At 44.6% G+C, this 21,015-nt stretch overlaps 1 protein-coding gene across 3 annotated transcripts in view; it reads left to right on the top strand.

Moving 5' to 3' along the window:
* Positions 1-21,015, top strand: part of LUC7L3 (LUC7 like 3 pre-mRNA splicing factor) — a 239,154-nt gene that overhangs the window by 165,200 nt on the left and 52,939 nt on the right. For all 3 annotated transcript variants that reach the window (XM_029600251.1, XM_029600252.1, XM_029600253.1), the window contains one exon: positions 4,449-4,729. In XM_029600251.1, the coding sequence (XP_029456111.1) occupies positions 4,449-4,729 (281 nt within the window). The remainder of the gene's footprint in view (positions 1-4,448; positions 4,730-21,015) is intronic.

The following is a 21,015-nucleotide window of genomic DNA, read 5'->3' as shown; positions in this document are numbered from 1 at the left end:
CTTAATCAGTGGCACTTCCAGTGTATTTATATCAGCTTTTTGGCCCTTCAGAGTCACAAGGAGCAGCAGTGGAATTTGAACTCTGGCTTCTCTGCTTTGCAGCCTGCTGCACTAACCACTAGGCCACTCCTCCACACCAACATCTCAACATCTTTAGTATTCTACAGATGACAATGTGGGGAACTTCCATTTTGGTCACTCCTAAATCTAGAAAGCTGGACCTCAAATACAAAGTCCCACAATCACTGGGCTTTGGTATCATCCAGCTGCCTCATCTGTCTATAGTGGTTGAGTCTGCTATGAAAAAAGCGAAGACACTGATCCTCTCAAATTCTCCTCCAGGAAAGATCACAAATTTCTAGATAATTTTGGCAAGGAAGTTTTTTTTCAAAGTGCAGTGCTCTCTGCTTGCATTACTATCCTCAGTTTGTATTTAATGCAGAATATTCATGACTGCATTTAAAAATTAAATCCTTTCCTACCTTCTACTGAGCAAGGCAACTACTATCCACAGCCACTCCTACTCTCTGCCACCTATTTCGCTCAGTCTACAAATGCTTCACTTTCAGTTCGCGTTCCTCCATTGAAGTTAGACATATGGCATAGCTCCAAGCAAGTAGCATCCGCGAGTATGTCTATGAAAATCTACTGGATCTCCCCTGCTTGGGGGACAATCTTTTTGGCGAAAAACTCTGGGAGGTGGTCGCTCAAATAAAAGACCAAAATGTAGCAGTACAATAGCTCTTGATAGCTCCTGATCAGCCCTCCATGGTGCAGTATTACTTCTGCCCTTACAAATGACCATACTTCCTTTGCTCATTTTTGAGAAATACCTATTGAAGAGATCTGTAAAGCTGCAACTTGGTCTTCTGTTCATACCTTTACATCCTACTACTATCTTGATAACCTCTTAAAGGCTTCCAGTAAATTTAGACGACTAGCTGATTCGGGCCAAGACTCTGGAAGAGAGCCACCTGGTGACTTGCAAGGTGATCTCCTTGTTGCAGGAACTCGGATGGGTAGTGAACCTAGCCAAGAGCAGTCTTCAGCCATCTCAGTCGTTGGAGTATCTGGGTGTTCGGTTTGACATGAAGCAGGGCAAGGTTTTCCTGCCAGAAGTTTGGATTTAGAAGTTTATGTTGAAGGTGCCTCTTTTGGTGAACACTACACGTTTGACAGTGTGGGCCTATCTACAGGCAACCCTGGAAGTGGTGCCGTGGGTGAGAGTGTGTATGCATCGTCTTCAGCGCTCCCTGCTGTCTCATTGGAACCCACAATCTCAGGGCTATTAGGTTCGGCTCCACTTGCCAATGGAAATCTGCTCTCACCTCTCAGATGATACAGGAGCATCATCTGAGAGTGCGTTTTCCTGACATCGCCGGACTGGTTGATACTTACGACAGGGTGCGAGTCTCCAGGGTTGGGGAGTTCACTGTCGTGAACTAACGATGCAAGGGTCCTGGAATTCAGAAGAGTCCGCATCAATCACCTGGAAACCCAGGTGGTCTGGGTAGCATGCTTGCAGTTCAGCAACAGACTGCAGGGTCAGCATTCTGAGTAATTTCAGACAATGCAACGACAGTGGCATACGTCAGTTGGCAGGGAGGAACCAAGAGCCGGCAAGTGTCGCAGGAAATAAACCAACATGGAATGGGCAGAAGGGCATCTCTAGATGACCTTGGTCTCCGCATTGCAGGAAAAGACAACGTGAGAGCAGACTTTCTCAGCAGGAGAATGGGTTTTGTTGGACAAGCTGTTTCAGGTGATAGTAGATTGTTGGGGCCTTCCAGTCCTAGACCTGCTGGCGACTTCTCGCAATGTGAAGGTTCCTTGATTCTTCAGTCGCAGGAGAGATCCGAGATCTTTAGGTATCAATGCTGTCATGCAGGTCTGGCCAGAAGACAAGCTGCTGTATGCCTTTCCCCCATGGCCCCTGTTGGGCAGAATAGTTCGCAGGATCGAAGGCCAAGGGGGATGGTGCTGCTGGTGGCACTGGATTGGCCTAGGAGACCATGATATGCGGATCCTCGAAGACTCCTGGTAGAGACCCCCCTTCGTCTTCCGCTGCACAAGAATCTATCGCAGCAGGGTCCTATCCTTCACGAAGATCTGACTCTCTTTTGTCTTACAATATGGCCCTTGAGAGGGCTCTTTTGTTGGTGTGGATATTCTTCTGCGGTAATTGCCACCTTGCTGTGGGTTCAAAAGTTCTCCACTTCCTTAGCCTTTGTGCGGGTTTGGCGCATATTTGAGGCCAGGTGTGAGGATCAAAGTGTTTCTCCTCATTTGGTTAAGAACCTGCTCATTTTGGAATTTTTGCAGGATGGGTTAAATAAAGGGTTGGCCCTTAATTCCTTGAAGATACAGGTTGCGGTTCTTGCTTGTTTGAGGGTCCAGGTGAATTGTGGATCCTTATCTCATCCTGATGTGGTCTGTTTCTTGAAGGGAGTAACACATCTTCGTCCTTCCTTGTGGTTATCGATTCCCTTGTGGAGTCTTAACCTGGTGTTGGTTCTCTTGGCGGACCCTTTGTTTAGACCGCTATGTAGCCTTTCCTTACAGTTATTGACCTTGAGAATAGTGTTTAAGGTGGCAGAATGTTCTGCGTGTCGAATTTCTGAGCTGCAGAGTTTCTTTCTGGGAGCCGTTCCTTCGGGTGACTCCAGGGACGATACAACTGCGTACTGTTCCCTCTTTTTTGCCTAATGTGGTCTCGGATTTTCACTTGAATCAGTCCATTTCCTTGCCATCCTTGGATAAGGGCAGAGGTGCGGAAGAGTATCGCCTGTTGCGTCCCTTGGATGTCAAGAGACATGTCGTGAGGTATCTGGAGGTTTCTTCAACCTTTCCGAAAGATGGATTGTCTGTTTCTTTCATGGTGAAGGAAAGCAGGGCGAGCCAGCTTCGTGGGCTACAATAGCTTGCTGGATTAAGGAAGTAGTCATGGCCACATATGTGGATGCTGAAGAGCTGTTGCCTACTCTGATTAGGGCTCATTCCACTAATGCTCAGGCAGTGTCATGGGCAGAGGTTAGATTATCTCCCGTTGATATTTGATGAGCTGCGACGTGGTCCTCCTTACACACTTTTTCCAGGTATTATTGTCTGGATGTGCAGGCCTAGGAGGATGCAGCCTTTGCACATGTTATGTTTACTGGACTGTGGGGAGCCTCCCACCCTAGTCGGGAGTAGCTTGGGTACATCCCACTGGTCCTGAGTCCATCTGTATATATGCTAGGAAAGGAGAAATTACTACTTACCTGATAATTTCGTTTTCCTTAGTGTATACATATGGACTCAGCTTCCCCCCCCTTGCTGCCAAATGGTTGTGTTAATGGTCTTCCTGTGGGGCTACATGTTCCAGGAGATTACTGGTAAGTGTTCATCCAGTCCCTAGATTTGAGTACATACATTAATTGCCTGAGTTCAGTGTTTCCTGTTTGAATACAGTAATGGTTGACTGTGTTTAATCAAGTTTTTTGCTAGTCTGTCCACAGTTGCTTTTGAAGAGAATACTGGCAGGCTGATGTCAATTCAGGAGTATATATACTGTGACGTCAGTTTACTTCGTCTTCATCTGCTGGCAGAGGTGCATAACCCACTGGTCCTGTGTCCATCTGTCTACACTAAGGAAAACAAAATTATCAGGTAAGTAGTAGTTTCTCCTTCTATGAAAATGGTCTTTCAAAAATGACCAAAAAAGATGAGGGGGTCAATATAGCTAAAAATCAAGAAAAGCTGCATTAAAAAAAAAAAAAAAAAAAAAAAAAAAAGGCTCCTCAGCTGTATCCTTTCTTGGTACCACCCTCTCTCATCTGCCATGCTCTCTGGAGGCCACAGCGGTGATAGACCCGATTAAAGCTGGCAGCATCATGTATGCCTCTTCTCCAAGGTGTGGGCTGCAGGAGCCAGTGCAGCGCAGCTGGCTTTTTCTTTTTGGCATGGAATGGACAAACTCCCACAGCTTTTTCATTGAGTAAAAGAAGCTGCTTTAATAGAAACATAGAATATGATGGCAAACGGGGAATTTAAGGCCCATCTGGTATTCCCAATTAACCTTCTTCCCAATTGCCTTCCCCTCTCCTTTCCTTCACATGTAAAGGCTTCTTTGTAAATGGCCTCAGCTTCTGCCTCCTGGTCTGGCCAAGCTAACCTTTTACATCTTCCTTGCAAGTTTTTATAAAAATCAGACTTGGTACTTAAAAACGGATCTTTTGATGCCCTAAAAAAATTACGTTTTATTAGGGCATCAAAAGATCCGTTTTTAAGTACCAAGCCCAGGTAACAGAGCCTGGGCTTGAGCGTGAACCTCAGGATTGATCTTAAAGAGCTAATTCTGTAAGCACATATACTCATGCCTTCTGTGTAGTAGACTTGCACCTACTGGCATGCAACTGTTTTCTTCTGAAATTGTCTTACTGTCAATCTTTTTAAATAATTATTTGAAGGAAAAATTAAGAAAAAGAACTGAGGAACCTGAACGTGAAGACCGATCAAAAAAGGAAAAGGAAGAAAGAGAAGAAAAAGAGAGAGAGCGTGAAAGAGAAGAGAAGGAAAAGAAACGACGTCAAGAACAGGAAAAGGAAAAAGAAAAGGAAAGGGCCCGTGAAAGAGAGAGGCGTAAAAGAAGTCGCTCAAGGAGCAGACATTCCAGCAGGACTTCAGACAAAAGGAGCAGTCGGTCGCATGACTATAAAACATCAAGAAGCCAAGAGCGTCGACGAAGCAGGTATTGTACCTAAAGGAAAGGAAATGTGCTCTTCTAGTAGGTCTTATAGACTTACTATAATTGGCTAATAGAAACTAGATGTTCTTCAGTTTCAATGGAATTTAGCCTGTATGGACAAAACCATCTAATAAGTTTGGAGATCATAACTGCCTTTTAACCTGAATTGTTTCAAAGTTATTAGGTTTCATTGTTTTTATTAATTTTGTTGTCTATCTATTAGAAATTTCTGCAGTAATAATAACTTGTATTAAACCATCCAAAACTAGAATTGATATGCATTTAACTGTTCTTAAGATACTATTAGGTATTCTTGACACATACAAAAATAAAAACACATGCAAAGAAATACACCTTCACAAAAGCAAGGAGATGGATACAGAATTTTGTTGCTTAATGCTTCAGCACTCTGCGCTCCAAGGCTTCCCTTTGCATGAATGTGGGAACATTCCATGCTTTTGTTTAACTACCTTGGCCATCTAGACAGCCTATGATTGAAAACATCATATTGAAATAGTCCAGTGTGTATTATTCAGTCCATTAGCTTCTCATAAGTGATAAGCCATTGACAGAAATGTTTGCATAGAGTAAGGTTATAGAGACCTATTGCTCTGCTGCTGCCCGGATCTTTTTGTTTGGAGGGGCAGTATGTAAACAAATAAATGCATTATCTCTTAACCACTTGGTTAGTGATGAGTTAGATGTTTACTGAGAATTGTTGACCTTTCCTTATCAAGAATATATATATATATCCTTTCTTTTATTGCAACTTCAGGCTTCAATGTAATGAGGTGTACTGGTCTGCATGCATGTGCTAGCATGCAGCTGTGCATCCATTTGTGTACAGCTTTATTTCTGATTTAACCAGAAATTTAGAACACACAAGTTGTGTAGGAATGGGAGTAAAAATATGCACATAAGAATGCTCCTCCATGGAAAGCCCATATTAATGAAGTCACCAGAGCTGTAGCCAGGCAATCTGGCATTTATGGCCCTGTGCAAAAGTGCGCCTCAACCTTTATACAACATATGACACAAAGTGGAAGAATCTGTTAAATGTGTTTTTTAAAATTTTAAAAATTATTAGTATTTGTAATCTGTATATACCGTGTTTCCCCGAAAATAAGACATCCCCCAAAAATAAGACCTAGTAGGGATTTTGCCGAATTCTTAAATATAAGACCTCCCCCGAAAGTAAGACATCCCTTGTAAACGGGGGCGGATTGACCTATCGGGGGATCGGGCTTTCCCCGGTGGGCCGGTCAATCCTGTGACGTCATTTTTTAATTTTTAAATAAAGTTTCCAAAGTATTAGGGGCAGACGCGAGCAGGTGGTATCCGGAGGGGAGCCGATGCGCCCGGGCGCAAGGAGGCTCATGCGGCCGCTGAGCCTCCTTGCCCGAAGAAAAAGATCGCGTTCAAATGCGCTGATGCTCTTTCTCCTTCCTGCCTGTGTGGCCCCGGAAGTAAACGTTGCTGGAGCCGCATGGGCAGGAAGGAGAAAGAGCATCAGCGCGTGCAGAAGAGGAGCCGCCACGGGCTGCTGCGAATCCCAAGTCGCAGCGGCCCAAGAAGAGGAAGAGGCCCGGTAGCAGGGCCGAGGAAGAGGCCCGGTAGCAGGGCCGAGGAAGAGGCCCGGTAGCAGGGCCGAGGAAGAGGCCCGGTAGCAGGGCCGAGGAAGAGGCCCGATAAGTTCAGGGCCGCTGCAGAGCCCATCCTGCGGCGACCCGCGAAGAGGAGGTCCAGAGGTGAGAGAGAGGCTGTGAGGGTCTGTAGAGTGTGTGTGCGTGCGTGTATGAGATGAGTTGAGAGATTGTGTGTGGGAGTGAGGATCTGAATGTTTGCAGAGGCAGCATGTGAGAGCCTCTGTGTGTGTGAGAGAGACAGCGTGTGACGGTGAGAGCCTATGCTTGAGCAAGACAGCATGTGGGAGTGAGAGAGAGCCTGTGTGAGCGTCAGACAGCATGTGCCAGTGAAAGACTGTGTGTATGAATGATTGTATGAGAGACAGCATGTGACAGTGAGGGTCTGTGTGTGTGTGAGAGAGAGAGAAATGCATGTGAGAATGAGAACCTGACTGTGTTTGAGGGAAGAAGACGGAGAGAAAAGAAATACGGAAGAAAAAAGGACAATATAAAAGGAATTGGCAAAAAAATAAGAAAGGGAAGGTGGAAAAAAAAAAGCCTGTGACCAACCGATTAGAAAACTAACATCAGCCAGCAAAGGTAAAAAAAAAAAAAATTACTTTTTAGTGATTGGCACATGTAATCTTTGGGAATGTGCAAGAATAGCACTTTCTCTATGCGGATCTCACAATGTACGAGATCAGCATGGAGAAAGTGGAAGCCCACGGGGCCTGCACAGAGGAGGCAGCAGAATGGGCTTCAGTGTCAGTAGCAGCAATCGGCGCCTCCCCAATAGCCATGTGGCAGCAGTGACAGTGGCAGCAAGATTACTGACATCTGGGGATGGTGGCAGTACCAGTCGGGGGACCCCTTCCAAGCAGTGTGCAGAGGTTCAAAAGCAGCAGAGTCTGCCCAAGCTGACTACCATGAATGCTGCACACTCTTACCTCTCTCTGACAGCACACTGGTGGGACATGGCTGACGCAGGGGCAGCCAGGAGCTTAATGGTATTAGACATCCCCTGAAAATAAGGCCTAGTGCATCTTTGGTAGCAAAAATTAATATAAGACACTGTCTTATTTTCGGGGAAACAGGGTAGTCACAAGTGTGACTGGGTCCCAAAAGTGTGGCTGGGATCCTTAGCTTCTATCAGAACTGACAATTATCCTCCACCCAACTGATTAAGATTTTTGTACCTGTACTAAACTAGAGTTTGTACATTTAAGCCATGTTACTTGAGACCCGTTATGGGTATCAAGGGAGACTCCTAAGGGAATCTATTCCTTTTTTTGTGGGGTTTTTGCTGAGGATTTTCAGTTTACACAATTACCATCAACTATTTTGAATAAGTAATTTTTGAATGTGACATTTGATTTTAAAGGACATTTATAGAAATACATAAACATTTACAAGTTAGCCATTACAAAAATGTGTTTGGCAAGTGGTAATTAAAGTGTAAGCCAAGTGCTCCTGACAGCCTTTATTAGTAGTGGCATTGGCTTGAAAAAGCTTGCCTTTTTTGCTTCTTTTGAAAAAAAAAAAAAAATTTTTTTTTTTTTTTTTACTATATTTATTTATTTATTTATTTATTTAGAATTTTTCTATACCGACATTCTTGAACAAAGATATCAAATCATATCTGTTTACAATTGAACAGAACAGTCGCGGCTATGGCGTTACATTGAACATAGAACATTGAGCAATAAACATAGAACAGGTCAACAATTCAACAATAACAAACAGTGAAATTATATGAAATTACCGTATTTTTCGCTCCATAAGAAGCACTTTTTTCCCCCCAAAAGTGGGGGGAAAATGTCTGTGCGTCTTATTGGAGGCGAATGTAGTGTCTTTCCCTCTTGTGCGCCGTCCCCCTCCTCCTCCCAACTCAGCCCAATCAGCATGGTGCTCAGTTTAAATAACAGCTGTTTGAACTGGAGGGGCCTCCATAGCCTATGCGGTTCAAACAGATGATGTTTGACCCCGCACCGACCTTCGCAGTAAGGACGGTATTCACAGCCCAAATAGAATGAAAGAAATGCCTCAGGAGCAGCAGGCCGGCAGGAGCCCAGCCAACAGAAGAAGATGCACCCCGGGAACAGCTGACTGGCAGGGTGCTCCAGCTCTGCCGAAAGAAGATGGTACGTCTTGTAAGTAGAGAGCCAGCAGGATATCCAAATCCTGTCAGGCAAATGTACGAGCATCTTCCTTCCCACCCGCAGCAGAGGAGCCCTAGAGTTTATATGAAGCAGAGAGAGTCAGTGAGTGTGAGAGCTATGTGTATGAGGGAGAGAGTCTGAGTGTGTGTCTGGTATGTTATATGTGAGGGAGAGCCAGTGAGTGTGTGTGTTTGGGAGGGGGGGGGGGGGAGAACTTGTATGTGCGAGAGTCTGTGTGGGAGTGGGGGAGAGAGCTAGTGAGTATGAAAGAGCCTGTGTGTGTATGTGGGGAGGGGAAAGAGCCTATGTATGTATGTGAGGGAGAGAAAACCAGTGAGTGTGAGTACCTGTGTGGATGTTCTCTGCCTTAATATAAAAAAAACAAAACCGAAAAACTATCCTACGGACGGCCACCAGGTGGAGCTCCGTACAGAGCCCGTCATGGGGACAGAATTTTTTTCTTATTTTCCTCTAAACCCTAGGTGCGTCTTATGGTCAAGTGTGTCTTATAGTGCGAAAAATACGGTAATAAAGTTCTAGATCTTATTAACAGTATACCAGACTCCTTCAATTACTAGGCACATTGCGATGCACAACAGAATCCTGCCAAAAAAACCAGTGCTCTTAGTATGGCAGGCTTGCTATAAAAGTTCTAACACTCAGGACTTACACAGCAACAACCATTCCAATGGAAAGGCAGCACTGTAAATATAGTAATGGACTCTAGAACACTTTTCCTACTGGGAAAACGGGATAAGTTGGATTGCTACATATCACTATATATAAAAAAAAACATATGAAATGAGTGGTCTGGAATGAGTAAACATGAATCAGTTGTTTACTCTTTTTCAAAAAATACAGAGACTAGGGGACACACAATGAAGTTAAGTTGTGCATTTAAAACTAATAAGAGGAAATACTTTTTACTCAATGCATAATTAAGCTCTAGAATTCATTGCTGGAGGACATGGTGAAAGCTGTTAGTAGAGCTGCTTAAAAAAAAAAGTTTTCCTGGCGTGTAGCCAGATGGACTCAGAACAAATGGGATAGTATCCGCGTGCTAGCGGTTGGAGACGGATCTGACGTCAGCACGGGGTGTATATATATCCCCACAGGAAGCGTAGCAACTTAGTAATTTCCGTCTCCAAAGCAGTTTGGAGTGCCGGCACGCTAGTTGAGCGTGCTTTCCAAGACTACTTTAATTTTTCTCTTTTCTTATAATTCTAGATTCTACTTTCTCTCTTACGGTCTGGCCATTGAGAGGGCTAGACTGAAGAAAATAGGTTACTCGGAGCCCGTGATTGATACACTCCTCCGAGCTCGCAAGTTTTCCACATCCCTCACCTACGTTCGCATCTGGAGAGTATTCGAAGCATGGTGCGATACTCACGGCACCAATCCACATGCGACCTCAATCCCTATTGTGTTGGATTTCCTGCAGGATGGACTTCAGAAGGGTCTCTCCCTCAGCTCCATCAAGGTTCAGGTGGCTGCGCTGTCTTGCTATGGTCCCAGGAGGGATGGCAAGACCATCACCAGGCACCCAGATGTTTCTCGCTTCCTGCAAGGAGTCAAGCATATTCGTCCGCCACTAAAATGGCCTGTGCCCTTATGGAACCTCAATCTTGTTTTGGATTTCCTCGCGGGATCCACCTTTAGACCCCTTCGGGGACTATCTCTCCGTTCTCTAACCTTGAAGATGGTGTTCCTACTGGCGGTATGTTCGGCACGCCGCATCTCAGAGCTGCAAGCACTGTCCTGCCGTGATCCCTTTCTCAGAATCACTCCTGCGGCTATCCATCTTCGTACGGTTCCCTCCTTTCTACCTAAAGTGGTTTCACAGTTTCATCTTAACCAAACCATATCCTTGCCTACCACGGCAGGTTTGAAGAAATCTGAAGAAGGGCGTTTATTGCGCCATCTCGACATTGGCAGATTGCTGCCCAGATATCTGGAAGTGACACAAGAACTAAGAAAGACGGACCATCTGTTAGTCCTACACAGTGGGAGGAAGCAAGGTGAAGCGGCCTCGCGGCCCACCATCGCCCGCTGGATTAAAGAAGTTATCAGAGCAGCTTACGTGGAGGCCGGGAAGTCTCCGCCTCTACAAGTCAAGGCTCATTCTACCAGAGCACAAGCGGCATCCTGGGCGGAATCCAGGATGCTGTCGCCTGCAGAAATCTGTAAGGCGGCGACGTGGTCCTCCCTTCATACCTTCTCCAGGTTCTACCGTCTGGATGTCCAGGCCAGGGAGGACTCGGCATTTGCGAGGGCGGTCCTACATGGTCCTCAGGCAGCCTCCCGCCCAGGCTGGGAGTAAAGCTTTTGTACATCCCATTTGTTCTGAGTCCATCTGGCTACACGCCAGGAAATGTTGAGATTACTACCTGATAATCTCCTTTTCCTTAGTGTAGACAGATGGACTCAGCATCCCGCCCAGCTGCCTGTGTACATGGGTTTCACCGATTCAAGGTAAGCCATGTCATCTGTTTCCATAAGAGCGTACACTCTACCAGGTGTCAACGCCTTCCGGTTGGGAATGCTGGCGGTCTCCAGCTACTATCAAACGGTCAGGGGAATCCTGTTTCACTTTTCACTGAGCGTCAGTACACACATCCATAACAGCTTTTGCAAGGAAGATTGCTAAGTTGCTACGCTTCCTGTGGGGATATATATACCCCGTGCTGACGTCAGATCCGTCTCCAACTGCTAGCACGCGGATACTATCCCATTTGTTCTGAGTCCATCTGTCTACACTAAGGAAAAGGAGATTATCAGGTAGTAATCTCAACATTGGACAAGTTCTGGAGGAAAAATCCATACTCCATTATTAATATGGAGTTGCAGAAACCCATTGCTTATCCCTGGGATAAGCAACATGGAATCTATCTACCCTTTGGGATCCAGCCACATACTTGTGACCTGGATTGGTCGCTATTGAAAATAGTCTGGCAAATTTGATTTTTGTCACACATACAGAACATGACCAGATCCTCAACAAATACATGGTAAGTTACCACAAATTAGAGATAGAAACGTGAAGACAAAAATGAAATTGGAAATCTCAAGAAACATACCTGTGAATGTTTGAGTTCTGGTTACCCAGAAATAGCAGGGGGAAAGACCCTAGCATACTTCATACATCCCCGATCAGATGCCAGCACTCCCCCATCCCCAGGAAGGAACTCATCACTTTCTCCCTTCCCACCCTCCCCTCCCCAGGCTAAATCCTAGTACTCTTTCCCCTTCTAGGCTGGACCCCAGCAACTCTCCCGTTCTCTTCCCAGGCTCAGTGCCAGCCAGCACTCTTCCTACCTCCACCTTTCCCAGGCTGAACCCCAGAACTCTTCCTCTTCTCTCCTTAACCACAGGAGCAGCACACTTCTTCTTTGTACCTTTTCCCTGCCCTTTTCCTTTTTGCCTACTGACTGCCTGCTCAGCAGCATTCTTTCCCATATAATTGTATCCCTACCACAGATCATAAGCCTCCACATTTCTTCATTTCTTTCCTTCTCTTCCCCATCAGCTCTCATGCTTCTTTCTTCTTCCACCTTCCCACTTTCCAGCACCTTTACCTCTCCCTCCCTAGCCAGCATATGCCACCTTCCTGCTTCTTAACAGTATCTGCCTCCTATCTCCCTTCCCCTTTTCAGTATCTTCTCCTTGCCTCTGCGCTCTCACTCTGCCTGTTTCTATTCTCATACCTTAGTTTATTTAGCAATAACTCCTCTACTGCTGGCCAGGCACCAGTATCATGCTGGCAGAAAACAAAATGCACAGAACAAAATGCAGTGTGGAATCCTTATGGATAGAAATTCCATATGTAACAGGTAAGAATTATAGCAATGAGTGTATACTACCAGCCACCTGACCAAAATGAAGAAACAGACTGTGAAATGTTAGCTGAAATTTGAAAAAATAAATAAATTTGGCAACACAATAATAATGGGAGATTTGTTACCCCAGTATTGATTGTGCCAATGTCTCATTGAAACATGCTAGAGAGGTTACGTTTCTAGATGTCATAAAGGACTGCTTCATGGAGCAGTGAGTCCTAGAACAGATGAGAGCTGCGGCTATGTTAAATGTAGTCCTCAGTGGAGTGCATGACCTGATGCAAAGTATTATTGTGGTGGGGCCACTTATGTAATAGCATTCATAATGCAATCACATTTCACAATGTACAACTACAACAGCATGTAACTTTCAAAAGGAAGACTGATAGAAAAAAAAAAATAAGAGGCTGCAAGGGTTAAAAGTTTGAATGAGGCTTGGACGTTATTTAAAAATACTATTTTGGAAGCCCAGAAAATTTTGCTCCAATGCATTAAAGAAGATTAAAGGAAAAACAGCTGTTCATAGTAGGTGATTCTATCATTAGAAATGTAGGTACCTTGGTGGCTAGCAAGAGTATGAGATGCTAGGTAACTTGCCTGCCTGGTGCGAAGGTAGCAGATCTCATGCACCACATAGATAAAGTTTAGAGAGTGCTGGGAAGAACAGACTGTCGTGGTACCTGTGGGAGTACCAGTGACATAGAAAGGTGGAGGCGGGAGGTCCTGGAAACTAAATTTAGGGTCTTAGGTAGAAAACTGAAATCCAAAACCTCTACAGATGCATTCTTTTCCACATATAGGACCCAGAGAAGGCTAAGCTTCAAACTCTCAATGCATGGATGCAACGTTGGTGCAGGGAAGACTGTTTTAAATTTGTTGGGAACTGGGGAACATTCTGGGCAAGGGAAAGCCTATTGTGGCAGGGTGGACTCCACCTAAACTAGAATGTGATTAGTGCAGTTAGTGTAGCTGGGTTCAAAAAAGGTTTGGATAAGTTGGAGAAGAAGTCCATTAATGGCTATTAATCAATTTTACTTAGGGAATAGCCACTGCTATTGATTGCATCAGTAGCATGGGATCTTCTTAGTGTTTGGGTACTTGCCAGGTTCTTGTGGCCAAGTTTTGGCCTCTGTTGGAAACAGGATGCTGGGCTTGATGGACCCTTGGTCTGACCCAGCATGGCAATTTCTTATGTTCTAATGGAACCAGGCTGTTGGCATTTACCTTTAAAAAGGAAATAAAGCAGCTTTTAAACTAGATAATGGGGGAAAGCTGACAGTTGCTCAGAAACGATTAGTTCAGAATGATGTATCTTTAAAGGATACTAACAAAACAGGGAAGTTAGTGAATCCTGATAGAGAGGTAACAATAAATGCTAAAGTAACCCAAGTGCCTTTAAATAAAGAGCAGACAGAAGAAAAAGATTCCAAATGACCTCTTTCAACTCATAATCAGGTTGTTAACATAACAAAATATTGTTTAAAATCTCTGTATTACAAATGCTAGAAGTCTAAAAATAAGATAGCACTGAATGAAGACGTAGATATAATTGGCATCCTAGAGTCCTGGTAAAAGGAGAATAACCAATGGAATACTGTGATACCAGGGTCCAAATTATCTCACAGTGATAAAATGGATCAAATTGGTGGAGGCGGTGGCACTATGTTAGAGAGCATAGAGTCAAACAGGATAAACGTTCTACAGGAAATAAAATGCATTGTAGAATCTTTATGAATAGAAATCCATGTGAGAAGGGGACTAAAATAACAGTGGGGTTGTACTACCGTCCACCTGGACAGAATGAAATGCTAACAAATTAGGGAAGCTAACAAAATTAGCAACACAGTAATAATGGATGATTTCAATTACTTCAGTATTGACTGGGTAAATGTCACATCAGTACATGCCAGGAAGGTAAAGTTTCTAGATCAGGGGTTGGGAACCCATGGCTCGCGAGCCAGATATGGCTCTTTTGAGGGCTGCATCTGGCTCGCAGACAAGTGTCGCCACACTTCGCGGTTCCCCGCTGACCCAGCTGCTCCCCGGTCCTCTGCCGCCCGGGCTTAAAATGCTGTCAGCCCGGGCGGAACGCGGCGGGACAGCTGGAGTCAGCTGCACCGGCGTGCTCTCTTCTCCTCCCCCCCCCCCACCCCCCCCCCGCGGCCCGGAAGAGGAAGTGGTGAGCATCGGGTGCCTGCGCGGAAGAAGAGACCATGCTAGTGTGGTCTCTTCTTCCCGCGCAGGCACCCGATGCTCTCCACTTCCTCTTCCGGGCCGCGGGGGGGGGGGGGGGGGAGGAGGAGGAGAGAGCACGCCGGCAGCGGCACGACTGGAGTCAGCCGGGTGCCAGCGCTGGAGTCATCGGGTGCCTGCGCGGGAAGACTCCCGCGCAGGCACCCGATGCTCACCACTTCCTCTTCCGGGCCGTGGGAAGAAGAGAGCACGCCGGTGCTGAGCGGCACCGGCGTGCTCTCTTCTTCCCGTGGCCCGGAAGAGGAAGTGGTGAGCATCGGGTGCCTGCGCGAGAAGAAGAGGCCACGATTGTGGGAAGAAGACTGCAGCGCGGCTCGGAGGAAAATGAAGAGTTTCAACCTGCAGGCCGATGGGACTCCGCCTCCGCGAGGGCTGAAAATGAAGGAGGTTAGTGTTGGGAGGAGGCTGCTGCTGCCGCGAGTTCCTGGGGTGGGGGTGGGGGAGAGAGAGAGTGAATGAGCGAGCAAGCGTGTGTGTTTGAGATCCTGTGTGTGTGAGTGAGATTGCATGTATGTGAATGATTGAGAGCCTGTGTATGTGAAGAGAGTATGTCTGTGATTGAGAGCCTGCCTGTGAGAGAGAGAGCATGAATGTAAGTTTACCATTGGGAACCTGTATGTGTAAGTTTGTGATTGAAAACCTGTTTGTGTGAAAGAGTATGTGTGTATGATTGAGATCCTTTGTGTGTGAGAGAAATCATGTGTATGTATGATTAAGAGCCTGTGTGTATAAGTAAGAGAGAGATCATGTGTGTCTGTGTCTGATTGACAGCTGGTTTAGGTGATGGAGCATGTGAGTATGTGATTGAGAGCCTGTGTTTAAATGAGAGAGAGAGACCATGTGTGTCTGTGTGTGATTGAGAGCTGATTTAGGTGAGGGAGCATGTGAGTATGTGATTGAGAGCCTGTGTGTAAATGAGAGAAAGAGAGGACATGTTTGTAAGCATGTGAATGAGAGTCTGTGTGTGAGAGAAAAAGACAGCATGTATTTATGTGATTGAAAGCCTGTGTGTGTGTGTAAGCGTGAAAAGATAGACAGCATGTGTGTAAATGTGTAATTAAGAGCCTATATAAGTGAGTGAGAAAAAACATGTGTATATGTGAGTACTGAGAGCATGTGTGTATAGGTGTGTCATTGAGAGCCAGTGTGAGAGAGAGCGCTGGTATGTGACTGAGAGAGGAGAAAGTTCCAAGCAAACCACCCCACCTCCTGCTAATTCAGAACAATCTCAGGACACCTGGATATCAAACGTTCCCAGGTATGCAGAGCAAAAAAATTTTTGTATCCTTATTATTTTTCATTACTGGATCTTTGTGTCTGCTATTTTGAAATATTTTGTTGGTATCTGGAAATGTTTTATATGAGTTTTAATTATTGGATATTCCTCTCATCAGCTGTTTCGAAATATGTTCTTTTTGTTAGTACAGTTTTACTGCTGATGATTTTATATTTCTTGATTTGTTTTATAAGGATGGGTGATGTTTCTTTTTTCCTTTGTTACACTGCATACAGAGACTCTGGCTTGTTGCAGTTTCCAATTCAGTTTTTTCTGCATGCTTCTTGTTATGCGTTTTGGTCTCTTTATTCTATGTTAGGTGAGGGACAGCACGTGATTCAGGTGAGGTTTTCTGCTGGCGTGTTGTTTCTGTGTAGGACTCTATAGCAGCCTGACTTGGTCCGTTTTCCTAATAGGAGATGTATTGGTGTCTTAAGGCCTGGTGTAATATTTTCAGAGACTTATTGTACATTAAAAGTGGGATCTTACATAAAATGCACACATTTACTTGTATTTAGTTTTAAACATATTGTATGGCTCTCATGGAATTACATTTTAAAATATGTGGCGTTTATGGCTCTCTCAGCCAAAAAGGTTCCTGACCCCTGTTCTAGATGAACTAAATGGCTGCTTCATGAGCAGCTGGTACAAGAACAGACAAGGCGTTGAGGGATTTATTTTAGACCTAATCCTTAGTGGAGCATATGATTTGGTGCAGGATGCAATGGTGTTAGGACTACTTGGCAACTGTGATCATAACATGATCAAATTTATCTTGATAACTGGAAGGAGGACATTAATGCTATCTACTGCGGTAGCATTTACAGTTCAAAAAGGTGACTGATAAAATGAAAAAAAAAATGGTTAGAAAAAACTGAAAGGAGTAGTTGCAAAAGTCGAGTTTACATCAGGTATTTAAAAATATCATCTTGGAAGCCCAAACCAGATGTATTCTATGCATTAAAAAAAAGATGGCAAGAAGGAAGGCTAAATGACTGCTGGTATGGTTAAAGGATAAGATGTGAGAGGCTTTTCTAGCCAAAAGAACATCTTTCAAAAAATGGAAAAAGGGATCTGAATGAAGAAAACAGGAAACAGCATAAGATCATAAGAAATTTGCCATGCAGGGTCAGACCAAGGGTCCATCAAGCCCAGCATCCTGTTTCCAACAGAGGCCAAACCAAGCCACAAGAACCTGGCAATTACCCAAAAACCAAGAAGATCCCATTCTACTGATGCAATTAATAGCAGTGGCTATTCCCTAAGTAAAACTTGATTAATAGCAGTTAATGGACTTCTCCTCCAAGAACTTATCCAAACCTTTTTTTAACCCAGCTACACTAACTACATTAACCCCATCCTCTGGCAACAAATTCCAGAGCTTAATTGTGCATTGAGTGAAAAATATTTTTTTCTCTTAAATGCCCACTAGTCCTTCTATTATCCGAAAGTGTAAATAACAGATTCACATCTACTCGTTCAAGACCTCTATCATATCCCCCCTCAGCCGTCTCTTCTCCAAGCTGAACAGCCCTAACCTCTTCAGCCTTTCCTCATAGGGGAGCTGTTCCATCTGCTTTATCATTTTGGTTGCCCTTCTCTGTACCTTTTCCATTGCAACTATATCTTTTTTGAGATGCAGAGACCATAATTGTACACAGTATTCAAGGTGCGGTCTCAACATGGAGTGCTACAGAGGCATTATGACGTTTTCTGTTTTATTAACCATTCCCTTCCTAATAATTCCTAACATTCTGTTTGCTTTTTTAATTGCTGCAGCACACTGAGCCGACTATTTTAAAGTATTATCCACTATGATGCCTAGATCTTTTTCCTTGGTGGTAGCTCCTAATATGGAACCTAACATCGTGTAACTACAACAAGGGTTATTTTTCCCTATGTGCAACACCTTGCACTTGTCGACATTAAATTTCATCAGCCATTTGGATGCCCAATCTTCCAGTCTTGCAACGTCCTCCTGTAATGTATCACAATCCACTTCTGATTTAACTACCCTGAATAATTTTGTATCGTCCACAAATTTGATAACCTCACTTGTCTTATTCCTTTCCAGATCATTTATATATATATATATATATATATATATATATATTGAAAAGCACTCAAGAGTAGCAAATCAACTGGACCAGACAGTATGCATCCCAGAGTACTGAAGGAACTGAAAAATGAAATTACAGATTTACTATTAGTAATCTGTAAACTATCATTAAAATCAGCTATGGTAACTGAAGTATGGAGGGTGGCCAATGTAATGCCAGATTTTAACAAGTGTTCCAAGGTGTATTCTGGGAAACTACAGACTGCTGAGCCTGATGTTAATGCCAGGAAAAATGTCTAAAACTATTCTAAAGAATAAAATTACTAAAATAAACATAGAGATCAATATTCAAAAGCCATTTAGATGCATAACTGAAATATTATTCATCTAAATGGCTAACCGGCTATAATGAGAGCCGTATGTGGCTAAATTCTAGCCGCATTAGTTGGGGCGTTTTGGGGGTGGGCAGCAGGCATTTCTGGGCGAAGTAGATTTAGCCGTATAAGTTATATGGCTAATTCCGATATTTGGAGTTAACCGCTTAACCTTTGCGGATAACTCTAGTTGGGCCAAAGGACTGTCCTAAAGTTAGCTGGTTAGACATGGTTTAATGGGAGAAAGCCAACATGGATTTAGCCAAAGGAAGTCTGTGCCTCACCAATTTGCTAATTTTTGAAGATGTGGTAAAGGTTAGCCAGTTGATATAATGTATCAAATTTTTTTCAGAAAGTGTTTGACAGAAGTACCTCATGAGAGACTTGAGGAAATTAAAATGTAATGGGATAGGAGGTAATGTTCTATTTTGATTTAAGAAATGGTTAAAAGAAAAAAGAGAGTAGGCGTAAGTGTTACATTTTTTATCAATGGGGAAAGGTAATTGGTGGAGTGCCCCAGGGATCTGTACTGGGACCACTGCTTTTTAACATATAAATGACCTAAAGATGGGAGTGGTGATTGAGGTGATCAGATTTGCTGATGATACAAAATTATTCTAAGTTAAATCATAAGAGGATTGTGAGAAATTGCTGGATGACATTGCAGAACTGGGAAATTGGGCATCCAAATGGCAGATGACATTTAATGCGGACAATTTCAAATCACTGTTCATATAGACAGACATTGCTTAATGGGGAAGAGTCAACATGGTTTTAGCAAGGGGAAGTCGTTCTTAATAATCTTTTAGAATTTTTTGTAAGTGTAAACAAACATGTAGATAAAGGTGAGCCAGTTGATATAGTGAATTTGGACTTTCAGAAGGCATTTGACAAAGTCCCACATGAGTTCTCACAAAATTACAAAGACATGGAATAGGAGGCAATATTCTGTTAAAAGCCTGGAAATAGAGGGTAGGATTAAATGGTCAGTTTTCCAAATGGAGAAAGATTGTTAGTGGAATATCACAGGCATTGATACTGGGACCTTTGCTATTATAATGTATTCATAAAAGATCTGGGAATGGGAGCAGTTGAATAGGTAATAAAATTTGTAAATGAGACACAATTATTCAACTTTGTTAAAACCACAGTGGATTGCGTAGAGCTGCAGAAAGAGCTTGTGAGATTAGGAGACCGGGCAACTAAATGGCAGATGAAATTTATTGTAGGAAAGTGCAAAGTGATGCACATAGGGAAAAATAATACCAACTACAGGTACACTATGCTGGGTTTTCCTAGTGTGTAGCCAGATGGACTCAGGACCAATAGGTATTGTGCTCTTCTGCTAGCAGATGGGAGACTGAGTCAGATTTCAAAGCTGATGTCACTCTAGATATACCCCTGCAGTAACCTCAGCTCTTCAGTATCTCTCCGTCTCGTAGCAGTATCTCTCCGTCTCCTAGAGTAGTGTTAAGAATTACAGAAAAGAAGAAACAAATTTACCTTAAGGAAGATCGAGCCTCGCTCTCCTGCGGTGATACCTAAAGGTCCCTCCCCCGGTCGCGAATTCCTGAGGTTGATCTCAGATATCTCTCAGAGGTGTGCCTTGGTCCGGTAGCCGGTTCCTGGTGTGGACTTAGTGTGGCTGAAAGGCAGCGGGTGCAGAAATGAACGCAGCGGTGAAGGTAATCCCCCCCCCCCCCCGGCAGCTGGAGCCCGTCCTGCACATGATCTGTAAGCGCCGAGACCAGGTAAGGAAAAATCTTTAAATTCAGGTCTCTGGTCCCCACAGCTTGGATTGCCTTACCGAATCCATCCCAGCATGGTTAGAAGGGAGCACAGAATGGGTTGAGCAGCCTTGGTTAGACTGGCCCCGATCCGGTGCAAGGGTCCACGCACGTGGAGACCTGGGGGGGGGGGGGCACGCTATCTTACGTGGGGGTCGTCGGGACCATCTTCCCTCCTCACCGGCAGGCGGGGCGGGGCAGGCCAGGCGGCCAATGTGCCCAGCTTGCGCGCGTCTCAGTTGTGCGTGCCACTGTATTAGACGCGCGCAACACTGAGCGCACCTGTGCGGATAACTACACACACACAGACGCATTTACAACTGCATGCGTGCAAACACACAGAAACAATGGCAATGCTGCCCAAGAAGGCCAGAAGGCACTCTCTTTGCACAGCCTGCCACATAAGAGCCGCGCTGCCTGAATTGGAGTCCTGCCTATGTCAACATTGAGAAGAAGCCCGGGGGAAACCAAAGCCTGGTCCCTTACTTTCGGGAGGTGGTTCCTGAACTAATGAAGAGGTCACCACTGGGGCCCCTACTCCAACTCCCCCTGGGATTAACATGGACCCAGGGACCTTCTCCTGGTTAGAATTTTTCCAAGGTCTGCAAACCTTTGTTCAGGTGCAATCAGCCCCAGCTGCGCCCCAAGCTCAACCTCTGTCGGAAGCACAAGATCCTCCCAGCCCTGCTCGGATGCCTCGAGACATGCGTCGCCTAACTAAGAACTACCCTAACAGGGACCCAGACACCTCAGATGATGAGAGTGACTCCCTGGAAGAAGGCGAAATCCCTCCAGGAATGGAACAATACTGAACCATGCTTCGCTTCTTCCACAAGGACAAATTGCCAGCCCTTGTTTCCCAGACTCTGAAGACGCTGGGTATCCCTGACACGGACCCTATGGCGGAACCAAAGAAGAAC

Source organism: Rhinatrema bivittatum, chromosome 4, assembly GCF_901001135.1.
Source record: "Rhinatrema bivittatum chromosome 4, aRhiBiv1.1, whole genome shotgun sequence".
NCBI lineage: Eukaryota > Metazoa > Chordata > Amphibia > Gymnophiona > Rhinatrematidae > Rhinatrema > Rhinatrema bivittatum.
The sequence above is the reverse complement of the archived record's forward strand: the minus strand, read 5'-3'. Positions and strand labels throughout refer to the sequence as shown.